Source organism: Ursus arctos, unplaced genomic scaffold, assembly GCF_023065955.2.
Source record: "Ursus arctos isolate Adak ecotype North America unplaced genomic scaffold, UrsArc2.0 scaffold_23, whole genome shotgun sequence".
Taxonomy (NCBI): domain Eukaryota; kingdom Metazoa; phylum Chordata; class Mammalia; order Carnivora; family Ursidae; genus Ursus; species Ursus arctos.
The window spans coordinates 19,382,779-19,396,599 of record NW_026622908.1 but is presented as its reverse complement, the minus strand read 5'-3'; the positions used below and the strand labels follow the sequence as shown (position 1 = coordinate 19,396,599).

Below are 13,821 nucleotides of genomic sequence, written 5' to 3'. Positions count from 1 at the left end.
GTTTGTTATTTTGCAGACCATGCACTGAAAGGAAAACATCCTATGGGAGAAAATAACTTTAGATTCTATTTCAAATAATGACTTCTATTCAAATAATGGCTTAAGTTGGGTTCCTGTTCTGGACAAAGAAATTAAGAATTCTAAAAGTGAGAATCGTCCTCTCTTAGGTGTAATGTGTTTTGGCTTTAAAAAGATACAGTATATTGATCACATATTTTATTATTATTGCTTGTTACTTAGAAAATAATAATTTCTGGTAGTCTCAAAGCAAAATAAGATTAATAAATGAGTACTTCTAATTTCTTTTCTTTTTTTTTAAGATTTTATTTATTTATTTGACAGAGATAGAGACAGCCAACGAGAGAGGGAACACAAGCAGGGGGAGTGGGAGAGGAAGAAGCAGGCTCATAGCGGAGGAGCCTGATGTGGGGCTCGATCCCACAACGCCGGGATCACGCCCTGAGCCGAAGGCAGACGCTTAACTACTGTGCCACCCAGGAGCCCCAGTACTTCTAATTTCTGTATCTTTCTTCTAATACATGTCTTTAGGATACTGGTAACATAGTATCAGATATTATGCTTTGTTTTCCTTTAACTTTTAACAGAATTATCTTACTATGACTATAGTGATAACTTTATTTATTATCAGTTTTTAGTAGCTTATTAATATTGTTCCCAATGCCAATATCAACTTAAAGTTAAAAAAATTGTCCAAGAACACTAATTTAAAAAGTGAAACTACACGTTCAAATAAATTTGATACTTTTAAGAGAAAAAAATATATGTATGATCTCATAAATGAATTTAAATATGGTTTTTAGATATATAAACCTATATCTTGTTTACATATATATGTATATACAATATTTTTTCATGAAATGTTCAAAATGCAATATTGAATTACTATATTCTATACCTGTAAAATATCAGCAGGATCTTCTTTCGCAGACGCAACCAACAAAGTATGCCCATTGATGATTCCTTCTGCCAGGAAATACTTGAAGACCAAAGAAGAATAAATATTGTATTTATCCTCTTCTGTAAAAAAGAAAAAAATTATAATCAGAATCCTACCATATGCCAAGCACACGCAGATGTTTTAACAATTGTTCTCCTTAAAACAAGTATATGAAATGGGGCAATAATTGTCTTCCTAAAAAGTACGGTTAGATAGGCTAAGAGACTTATCTAGATACTCAATGGGAAGTGAGTGCTTTTAATATAGTCTGATTTCAAAATTACTCTCCATCCTCTACACCACCTCTGATATCCCCAAAATGTAGAGGGTTACGTATGATAACAGCAAAGAAATCACATATTTTTTTCTTTCCTAAGATTTTTTTCAGGCACTGCATCTCTAAAATGCCTCTTCTTACCTACCAACCAGTTTGTAAACTCACACTTCATTTCCTACATGTCACAATTAGTTAAGCATGTAAGTGTATGTAGACTGAAAATTATATTTATAAAATTTGTAAAAATACTATTACTTCTACATTTGTGTTTTAGGTTTTAAATCCAACAGCAATTTAAAATTGAAGACTTTAATTTGAGAGTTCTTAAATTTGTACTAAATGTTTTCCTACTGAACAGTTCTTTTACCTTTCATAATTCCTTTATCCTCTCTTCTTTCTGAATTTTTATGAAAAAATCATATGCCAGGTTTGACAAAATGTTTTAATATTTTTGAGATTTTGTGACATAATATAAACAACTTAAGTATACCTTTGTTTTCTTAATAATACTGATAAGCTACATGCCTACACTTTTATATCAGCTTTCTTTCCTTTAATACTTTGAGCACAACACAAAGAGACAAAGGTAGATTTACTGAATTATTTAAAAAAAGAGAAGCCATTATTATTCAACAAATATTAATTGAATTCCTATGTCAGGCATTGTTAACATTTGTAAAAACCGCACTACTAAAAAATATTGCTAAGGAAGTTTGAACTTGTGGTAATGTTAGCACTGTGCACAAAGCCTCTTGCAGCTTTAAGTATAAACCTGAATAAAATACCATTAAAAAATAAATATTTGAAGGCACTGCAAAGCAATGAAAAGCAGACAGCAACCACAGCAGTTTCCTTTTGAAAGATGGTGATCATGACATGGAAGAATTTCAAGTTTCTGGCCTTTTTTTTTTTTTTTTTTTTGCCTAAAATGAGGTTCTTAAGCTCTCTTAGCTCTAACAGCTTTAAATCATATCCTTTCCAGCTTGAGGTGGTAGAATGTAGAGTTCAGTGTTGCCAAAACAGCTGAAAGTTTAAGGGGAAAATCCTTGAAGTAAGAGAGCTCTGCAAGTTTATCAAATGTGCCTAAATCCATGGTTGATCACTAAGCTATCAATGCAAGAGAGGGAGAAAGAAACAGTAAGTAGGAAAGAGAGAACAGGATAAAGTTGAAAGACAACTAAATCATGTGAGAATTACAAATCTGATGTTCCTTTGAAGGAATGCACTTCCCAATGAGCAGAGTCTTGTAATATAGAAAGGTGAAGTCTTATTGACTTGAGGTGGCAGAGGACAAAACTCAGGGCTGAGAACCACAGAAAGTGTGAGCCCCCAAATGTGGGTACAAATTCTGTATAAATATCCGGCTCTCTTCTAAGTTTCTGACTGTAAGGGACAGCCCTATGTGACCAGGTTAAAAAAGCAACACCTAAAAGCTGGAAATTGAGCAGAGATATACAGATAAATGCACAGTATGCAGAAGTGAGAGTTAATTTAAGATCAGGCAAGTTAACTGTCTATTAAAACAAAAACCCTGAAATCCTCAGGAAAACAGAATGGAATCCAGAATCATTAAAATGCATTTTTTACAATGTAAAGATTTCAACCAAAAATTAGTGAATATGACCCATACTAGGGAAAACACAACCTACGGAAACTGACTCAAAGTAAAATGTATTCAAAGTATTAAACAAGGGGCACCTGTTTGGTTCAATCAATAAAGCATGTGATGCTTGATCTGAGGGTCATGAGTTCAAGCCTCATGTTGGGTATGGAGCCTACTTAATTAAAAAAAAAAGAACAAGGTATTAAAGGACAATATATCAATAAGTGAACAGAAAAGGAATATCAACAGAGAATGAGAAACTATAAAAATGAACCAGATAGAAACTTTAGAGTTTAAAATTATTATTCCTTATACGAAAAATTTATTTGGTGATCTCATGAGTAGATTGGAGATGAAGAAAGGAGAAAAGTAATTGGTACACCTGAAGGGGGATCAACAGAAATGATGAAATCTGAAGAACAGAGAAAAAAAAATTAAGAAAATTGAACAGAACGTCAGAGACATGGAACAATATAGAGCAGTCCAAAACATGTTCAAGTGGAGTCCTAGACATTGGGAGACAATACGAAACAGAAACAGTATTTCAAGAAGTGATGGCTAAAAATTTCCTAAATTTGAGGAAATACTCATTTACAGATCTAAGAAGCACAGGAAGCTTCTGTTAGGATAAATGCAAAAACCCCAAATCTAAGTACATCATAGTTAAATCCTGGAAGCAGGAGGGAGAAATGGCATGTGACATACAGTGGTACAATGATAAAATTAACAAGTGATTTCTTTTTTTTTTTTTTTAAAGATTTTATTTATTTATTTGACAGAATGAGACAGCCAGCGAGAGAGGGAACACAAGCAGGGGGAGTGGGAGAGGAAGAAGCAGGCTCCTAGCAAAGGAGCCTGATGTGGGGCTCGATCTCAGAACGCCGGGATCACGCCCTGAGCTGAAGGCAGACGCTTAACTACTGTGCTACCCAGGCGCCCCAACAAGTGATTTCTCATCAGAAACAATTAAGGCTAGAGGATATGATAATTATATATTCCAAGAGTTGAAAAAGAAAAAACTTAATCAAAAATTATAAAGTGTAAAACATTTTTAAGAACTGAGGTGAAATACTATTTTCATATAGGACAGCAGACTTGTACTACAGGACACTAAAAGCTAAAGGGAAATTATACAACATGGTAACCTGCACTTACAGGAAGGAATAAAGAATACAAATGATGACAAATATATGGGAAATTATAACACTCTGTGATCATGTGTATATATGTACTTATGTGCATGGATGTGTGTGTATAGATGTATATATATGTGTGTGTGCGTGGATAAATTAATTTGTTTCTAAGAATTTCTTAAAAAATATATCTGTTTAAAGCAAAATGGACAGAACTAAGCAAAGAAAGACGTAAATTCAATTTGGGGATTTTATCCTACATTTCTTAGTAATTGTCAGAACAACTAAGGAGGAAAATCATCAAGAAAATAGAAAATCTGAACAACCTCACAGACCACCTTAGATAATATACTGTTCCAGAATATACATTCTTTAGTGCATCTAGAATGTAGACCAAGATAAACCATATGCTATCCCAATATATTTCAAAATATTAAAATCTTACTTTAGAAACTGAAATTCTAAAAATTCCATTTATGATCAATTCCAAAAACATGAAATATTTTGGAAAAATCTGACAATACATGTGCATGCATTAGCTTCACACTGAAACGTATAAAATATTCTGAGAGCAAGTGAAGAAAACCTACATAAATGGAGAAGTTTATCATGTTCAGGGAATATACGACTCAAATCTTTCCAAATTGATCTATAGATTCAATGGAATTCCATTGTAAGCCCCATAAGATTTTTGGAGAAATTGATAAGCTAATTCTGAAATTCACACAGAAATCCAAAGGTCCTAGAATAGCCAAACAAATTTGAAAGTGAACAGTTGGGAGACTTACTATCTATTTCAAAACTTAGAATAAAGTTACAGCTACCAAGGCAATGTGGAATTAGCTAACAGAGAGAAATAAAAATCAATATAAAAGAACAGAGTTCAGAAATCAACGCACACACCTGATTTTTTATAAAGGTGGAGAAATAATTGTTTTTTCAATAAACTGTCCCAGAACAATTGGATACCCAGATGCAAAAAACAACAAAAACCTCAATTTTACCCCATATTACAAAAAACAAACAAACAAAACACCAAAAAACCAACAACAAAATTTCTCTTACTTCATACTAATATTCAAATATTATCTTGAAATGGATCACAAAACTAAATATAAAAGCTGAAACAATAAAATTATTGAAGGAAACATAGGGAATAACTTTGCAACTTTGGGGTAGACAAAGATTTCTCAGGGTATGGAAGCAGGAACCACAATAGAAAATGGATAGCAAGCTACAGAAAGAAAATATTTGCAATACATAGATCTGATAAAGAACTGGTATCCAATTTATATACTAAGAACTTTAAATTCAATAAGAAGACAAACTACCCAGTATAAAAAATAAGCAAAAGATTTTAATACATCCTTCACAAAAGAAGATCTATGAATGTCCAATTAATGTATAAAAAGATGTTTAACAGTATTAAACACCAAAAAAAAAAAAAAGCCAAAAATTTAACACTGTGAGAAACCACTACATTCTTACTAGAAAAGGTAAAATAAAAATACAATACCAAATATTGACAAGGATGTAGAACAAATAAAATGCTCCTACATTGCTAGTGGCAATGCAAAGTGGTACAGCACTTTGGAAAATAGCTGGGCAGTTTCTGATAAAGTTAAATTTACACTTATAGGAACCAGCAATTTCCCTTCTGCATATTTACCAAAAAAACTGAAAATACATGTCTGTACATAGTGGTATACAGAATGTTTATGGCAGCTTTTTTTGGTAACAGCTAAAGGCTGCAAACAACACAAATGTCCAACAACTCATGAATGTAAAAAACAAATGGTACATGTACAAATGAAGTAATTCTCAACAATGTAAGAAATAAACTAATGTACGTGCAATATGGATGAATCTCAAAAACATTAAGCTAAGTGAAAAAAGCCAGACACAAAAAGTATGCATGGCTCGACTGCCTTTATGTGATATTCTAGAGAAAGTAAAAACTATCTCTAGTGATAGGAAGGAGTTAGGTGCTTGGGGCCAGAAAACTTTTTGGGCGTGCGGAAATTTTGGGGGATGACGGAAATGTTTTATATCTTGATTGTTGTGGTGGTTCTAAGAGTATTTATATTTGTAAAATCTCTGTAAAATAAACACTTAAAATGGGTCCATCATAATTCAGTAAATTTGCTTTATTAAAACAATTTCTTAAGGTGCAACTAAAACACCAGGTGGTAACTTGTTTATAAACCTTCTCAGCACAATGTATTAGAGCAAATCCACAATTAGAAGTATAGCAGATTTACATGAAGTTCAATTTTATATTTTAAAGAACACAGCTAGTTAATACTATCATCACAAGTTAAAGTTAATATCCACAAATCTAAAAGACCCAAAATGTGATTTAGGAGCAATTGATGAGAGCTTTTGTGTGTAAAGGAAAACACTTTCAATGCCTCTGCACAGCTAACAGCTGACAGGAGGAAAAGCCAGCAGAGAAATGTAGGTGAGACGACCAGCACTGCCTGTTGACGAATGCAGCTACCATCCTGGAAAAAAAAACACTCATTTTACATAACTAACAATTTGTCTCTATTCAACTTTAGAAAAAAACAGAAAGTCATGTTTAAAAAAAGAACTGATTTTATCTTAAGGAATTACTATTAGGTCAGTTTACAGAAGCAACCATATAAACCAAGGTCATTACAAATCACTGATGTAAAAAACAAATCAGATACTAAAAATCTTAATTTCTAAGGTTGACATTTTCACAACACAGGAAATTTAAATTTTTAAAAATTCTTCCACCATCCATAATCCTCACAGAATTATTGCTAAAATTTGCTATATTTCCTTTGGGTACTTTTTCCGTGGATGTTTTCTTATATGGTTACAATTATTACTGAATTTTGTATTCTGGTATTTTTACCTAATCTCACATGCTTCGTAGTCTTGTAGCTATTATGTTTCAAGGTGCATAATATTCTAGAAAATGTAGGTACTATAATTTATTTCATCATTCCTCTTCCATGGACTTTTCCTTCTGCTTTCAGGCTTCTGTTACTATTAAATACACAAGTACAAAAGTGCCTCAAATCCCATATACCCAAGATGGAACCAGTAACTCATTATTTTTTTCTATGAAATGTGGTCCTCTTCTAGCTTTTAAAAAAATCAGATAACTTCCTCTGTCTCGCCTCCCTATCCCTAAAATCCCGTTAAATTTATTTTCAAAGTATTTCTGAAATTAGATCACTTCCTTCCATGCCAGTGTCACTCTCCTAGTCATGCTACCAACAACTCTTGCCTAGGCAACTACAATTGCTTATTTATTTCTTTGCATCCACTCTGGTCCTCCAATTTATTAGTGACCTTTTGAAAATACAAACCGAATCATGTCACTTCCCTACTTAAAAATTTTCAGTGGTTTCTCCTTGCTCTTGAGAGAAAGAACTAAACCCTTTAACACAGTCTACATGCTCTGTGTGGCTGCTGCCACACAATGTGTATAAATAAAAATGACAGGGTTAAAAGCGGTATAATACTGTCATTTCCCTATAAAAGGACATGATGCTTGTTTAACAACTTTTCAGTAAAGAAACAAATAAACCTATTTAATTAGAAAAATAAAAAATTATTTGTAAAATTAAGGACACATATTACATTATTTGGTGAGGGGATGAACTAACTAAGTTAGAGAAATACCTCATAAACTAGGGAGAGACACCTACAGATAATAAAAAATATTGAGTGGGGGCGTCTGGCTGGTGCAGTTGGTTGAGCGTCCAACTCTTGGTTTCAGCTCAGGTTGTGATCTCAGGGTCCCGAGATGAGTCCCATGTCGGCTCCGTGTTCAGTGTGGAGTCTGCTTGAGATTCTCTCTCCCTCTGCCCCTCCCACTCATGCTCTCTTTCTCTCTCTCTCAAATAAATAAATCTTTTTAAAAAATGATTTATCATTAATGAAGAGTGACAATAAACTAGGTGGCAGAATTTCTCTTTTTCTACCTATGTTTTAAATGAGTGAGAGTTAAACTCTTTTCTTACCTACACACAATCCCTCTTGATCTTACCTACACTCATAGCTTAAATTACTATCTCTAGTAGCCATACTACATCTTAAGTCAGGACCTTTGCATAAATTACTTCACTGTTTTGGCTAGCTAATTCCCTCAAATCCTCTCAGACCCAAAATAGGTAAACTCATCTTTGGAGAAGCTCTCCTCAAGGCTGGGTGAGATGATCAATGTGCCCTGGAGCTCCTGTTAACTCCTACAGCAGCACATACATACTGAAATTTCTCCATCAAGCTAAAAGATCCTCATGGCAGAGAATTCTTCTTATTGCTGTATTGCTGTAGTAGGTACAAACTAAACATTTAGAAAATATTTGTATAATTAAGGTAAAAAACAAAAATCTATTTTGTCTTAAAAATCAGCCAGATCTACTGTAGTCTGGCTGAAAACACACCCTAGCGTGCACACACACGCACACATACATGTGCACACACTTTAATAGTTATCGACCCGATTTTTTTCAGACTCCTATGAGGCAGACAAAACTAATAGGAGGAAGATCGCCTATTTAGGGATTAGCTTAAAAACCTAAGCTCTTCAAGCTGAAAATCACCATTTTTGCGAAACAAATTTTGAAGTTGTATACTAAGCATTTATTTAATCTATTTAGTGAATCCCCATAACACCGGGAAAGCAAAAATGATAATGATGTGACAGAACTGCCAAAGGCAAATACAGTTCTGGCCTGAATTAATAGTCTAATTCTTAGATTGAGAGAGATGGTTGTCCTAGTCTATTCTATAGTAGTGGACCAAACTGACAATAGTATATTTCATTTAAGGACTTACAGAAACTAAAGCATATTCAAAATGAAGTGACCAGGATGGTACTTAAAAGCATGAGAAATGGGATATTTAGAAGAAAAAGAGACCCAAGGGATGCAAGAGAGCTGTCTTCAAAAATTTGATGGGCTGTCATATATAAATGGAATCACACAAGAGGTAGAATGAAGCCTAATGGATAGAAACAACAGGAATATCTATTTTTCTTTAATATCAAAGTCCAAAGGAGTGTGACTTTCATTGTGCTGAGAATGCTATTAAAGTCACCAATGACTTTCTAATTGTCTATTTTCTTGGACATTTTTAAAATCTTTATCTTATTTTGTCTATTGCAGCTATCATCATGGATGAATTTCTTCTTGGAACTATACTCTCCCTCTCCACTCATATCCCCTATTTTTAAGACACATTTTGTGCCCAATTGCCCTGTTTCTTTAGACATTCTTTATATATGTAAACAGTTTATATAGAGCTCTCAATTACTTAGTAAATACATACGAAATAGTTCTATTTAATTTTTCCAGTCACTACTTTCAACTATGCTATGTCAAATCTTCCTTTTCGCATCTCTTGACAACTAGAGCTAATTCAATGATTTTCTCATCAGTTTTAGTTATTAAAACTTGGAACGGTCAAGTTTAAAACTTTAACATTCAGTAAAAAGCTTCCCCCCCCCCACCCCGCCCTTCAGTGCAGACTAAGACCCGTGGCTTGAAAGTCTTAGTGGGACAGTGGGTTCTAAAGAAAAGGAAGGTTCTAAAATACCTCTTCTTCTATGCCTTCTCTCCAAGTCCTAGTTCTATTGTTGGGAGAGCAGGGGGGAAAAAGTGGCAGTGATCAACTTACATAATTGGCTGTCTGGTTAGGGAGAGATGTCCCTAGCCTCACTATGATCTGGTGTATTTAATATTTAAGCCTGCTGCTTTGTAGTCCATGAAGTTATGGTGGTTTCCATGTAGGTGGTGAGCGTGGTTTTTGTGGGTGGTGCTCTGTTTCACTTTGGCCACATCTGTCATTGAAAAACCTTCTGAGGTGGAATCTAGGTTTTGGGGGGGGGATGGCCAGTAATTCATATTCAATTTCTGCTCTGGAAATGTTAGCTATTGCTATCATTATTACTTCGGCATTTATACAATCTATCCCTGCAGGCCTCCCTCCCTTTTCTACACCAGACACAGAAAACAGTGTTGTTGTGGAGAATGCTGACAAATGGTAGGAGATTTAAGGCAGGCTTCCCCATGGATTCTCTGGCCATGCACTACTCACTGATGGGCTTACAGGTTCAGATCAGGTTATGATCTCAGGGTGGTGGGATGGAGCCCCACGTTAGGCTCTGCACTCAACGGGGAGTCTGCTTTTCTCCTTCTCTCTCTCCCCCTTCCCCTGTTCTCCCTCTCTCAAATAGATAAATAAATAAATAAATCTTTAAAAGAAAAAAAAAAGAAAGCACAAAGTAGAAATCAACATTCTTGAGAGAGACCTATTAAAAGAGGAAAAATGTAGGGAAATGCTATATCAGAGCAATCTAAGCATAGCTAGTGAGACATTTAGAATCCAATATACATAATGAAATGCAGAAACAGAAAAGTTAGGTAGCATTGTTATATCAAAATATGGTAGTAAATTTATGGTTTAAAGTCTCAAAAGTATAGTAACATCATCTCATGTTTTGATGAGAGTAATGAGTATTTCCATCACTTCAACTTTTTACTTTCTTCCTGAAATGCATCCTTCATAATATCTCTTCATTGTTCAAAATACTCCACGACTACCTATTTTCTTACCACTATAAAGTAACTTCCTTTGGCCAGGGTTTCACAACATTCATTCCTTCATTCAAGCATGTATTCATTGTGCCCTTACATGGTTCCCATGGTCACACAGCTTACAGTCTACTGAATAAGATACACGATCAGGTATTTTCAACAAAGTATAGTAAGTGCCATGATATAAAGTAAATAAAGAATACTACAGAAGTATACAGGAGGAATACTAAGTAGAACAGAGGGTAAAGAAAGCAACAATTAAAGAAGTCTTTCTGAAAAAGAATCTAAGTGGAGACCTAAGGGATGATTAAGAGGCTGAGAAAGACAATTATCATATGATCTCACTGATATGTGGAATTTAAGAAAGAAGGCAGAGGATCATAGGGGAAGAGAGGAAAAAATGAAACAAGAGGAAACCATGGAGGGAGACAAACCCTAAGAAACTCTTAATCTTAGGAAACAAACTGAATGGAGTGGGGAGGGCACAGGATGTAATGAGCACGGGGTATTATATAAGACTGATGAATCACAGACCACAGACCTGTACCCCTGAAACAAATAATACATTATATGTTAATTAATTGAATTTAAATTTTAAAAAATGATTAAAAAAAAAAAGAAAGGGAAAAAAGAGGCAGCAAGAAAGAATTTAAGCAAAGGCCTGGAAAGAATGGCACTGAGACCTCCCAGGGAAAGTATGCAGCACTAGAAGAGGGAAGAGGATACCACTATTTTAAATAGAGGCAAAGGAGTCTTAAAAAACAAAAGCAGAGGGGTAGAAGGAAAACCAGAACAGAAATTATAACAGATCCAAAGGAAGACAGTACTTCAGGAAAAGAGTGAGTAACCACATCAATTGTTGCAGAGCTCAAGAAGGAAGAGACCTGAGAAGTATTTCCTGGGCTTGGCCATGAGAAGGTCACTAATGTCTCTGGCTAAGGTGGCTTCAGTGATGTGCTACTGCCTGAAGTAAACTGAGGAATGACTGAAATACCATGAAAATGTGTAGGAGGTACAGACTACTCAAGAGGCTTGGCTACAAAAGGGAAGAGAAAAAGGGATAGTTAGAAGAGTGGGGTTAAGGACGAAGAATTTTCCCCTTTAAAAAAGAAATAAGGCTTGAAAACAGATCTGAGCATGTTTAAGTACACACAGGAAAGAACTAAAAAAGAGGGACACGTTAAAGAAAGAAGAAAAAATTGATATTGCCTTCGAAAAGTGGAAGGAGGAAAGATCTAAAGTCCAGGTGAAAGAATGATTCTCAAACAGGAGAAGGTACGGGACATCTTCCCATGTGTGGGTAGAGGTGAGTACTGAAGTTTGACAGTGGGAATCTGGGTGAGTTCTCATCTAAAGAGAATACTGCTCCCATGTGAAATACTGCAAGTTATCTGAGAAAATGAGGGAGAAAGTAGTAATGTTGGATGTTTGAGGACAAGAAGGTTTTAAAAGGCCACTGAAGTTATTGAGAATGAAAAAGAAGTAATGACAGATATAAAAGTTCATTGGCAAATGCTGAAAGCTTACTTGAGGTTGGAGATCATGAAGGTCTCCAATAAATAATAGAAATAACTAAGAAGTCACTATATGGCAGCAGTGAGATTACAGAAAAGGCAGGAAAGCCAAAGGTATAAATCTCACTCCAGAAAAAATTTTAAGGTAAATTACCACGTTTTACTGTAAAATGATGATTTAACGTCAGAGAAAACTGCTTGCAAATCTTAGCTACTAAGTGTGTGACCTTGGGCAAGTTACTTGCTTCTCTCAAAATTCCAATCCCCTGTAAAATATAGACATTTCCTCTGCTTGCTGTGAAACTAAATGATAAAAACATGTCAAGGGCTCCGCATGATACCCAGCAATGTTACAGCATGATATCCTCAATAAATGTTACATATTTCAATAAAATATTTAATGATAATATTTAAGACATTAGAGTTTGTTTTACATGAAATAGGTATTATACAAAGCAAACTGGAAAGATTTAGAAGGGATAAAAAAAGTACGAAATTGACTCTACAGAGAAAAAAAGAGTATTACAAAGATAAAAGTAACAGGGAAGATCATTAGAATAGCTTAATTCTTGGACAATGACCAAAGATAACAAAGAGGTGAAGCATGATGGATTTAGCTGGCCATAAAGTTAAACAAACAAAAATCCCAGGAGTCCTCTGGTGGATGAAAAGTAAACAGCCTCCTCTCTGCACACGGCCATTTAAGAAGCTGGTCTAAGGCTCTGAAGTTTTACCATTTGAATTCTACAAGTAGGAAGTTGAGGCAAGAGACCCAGGAGAAGGAAGCCAAACTTTCCCTCTGACTAATTCTAAATAAATAATCTCTACTTCAGAAGAGCTTTCACTTCTTTACTACATAAACATATTGTGTTGATACTCACTTTTGTGCATTTGTTAATATAGTTTTCTCTCTGCATTTCCCCTCAATTTCTACCCATAGTTTGATTTAATTTAAGCCTCTTATATCTGCAAAAACATCTGTATATTATATATGTACTATTCATATTTATTCCATTTCAACCAACATCCAGTTTAAGTTCAGAAAGGGTAAAACCCAAGATTCATACTGCCTAGCAGTGCTAAACACATTGTAGGTGCTTAGATGCTTCCAGCCAAAAGGTCAGGTGGTTTTACTAAAGAATTGCATGGATACCAGTTTGTCCTATTTCAATCTTTCAACAAGTTGTACTACCATAAAATAAATTGAGAAAAATACAGAATTCAAAGCAGCTATTGGTAAGCTTTTTCTTCAAGAGTCAAGAAAATAAGTTTTTCAGACTTGTGAACTGTACATACAGTCTCTGTTGAAACTACTCAACTCTGCCCCTGTACCACAGAAGCAACCATAGACAATGTACAAATAATTAAGCATGGCTGTGTTCCAATAAAACTTTATTTATAGATAGGTCACTGGCTCACAGGCTGTAGTTTGCCAACTTGTGCATAAGGAAAATGCTTAAAATTTATTACATGGTGTAGAAGAAAATATATAATTACGCAATTTCAAAAAGGTTGAAGGCAACTTTTTGCCTTGGTAAATGAGTAAACCGTTTCAAGGGAAATGGCTAAAAATTGACAATCTATAGTGAAAATCTATTAATGCAAACCATCTCCATGCTTTAATTTTCTTTAACTTCTGGAATAAAAAAAAAATCTTTGAGTGATGAGCAATATAGTAATGCCCTATGCTCCTATCCACTGACTTTAAGTCTCCATAACTGGTTTATATTTGGAACTATTGAACCATTTTTTAATGCA

At 34.5% G+C, this 13,821-nt stretch overlaps 1 protein-coding gene across 4 annotated transcripts in view; it reads right to left on the bottom strand.

The window, feature by feature from the left end:
* The window catches only part of ELP4 (elongator acetyltransferase complex subunit 4), a 241,613-nt gene that overhangs the window by 212,848 nt on the left and 14,944 nt on the right, over positions 1-13,821 (bottom strand). For all 4 annotated transcript variants that reach the window (XM_057317073.1, XM_026512178.4, XM_057317074.1 and 1 more), the window contains exon 3: positions 917-1,038. In XM_057317073.1, coding sequence (XP_057173056.1) covers positions 917-1,038 — 122 coding nt within the window. The remainder of the gene's footprint in view (positions 1-916; positions 1,039-13,821) is intronic.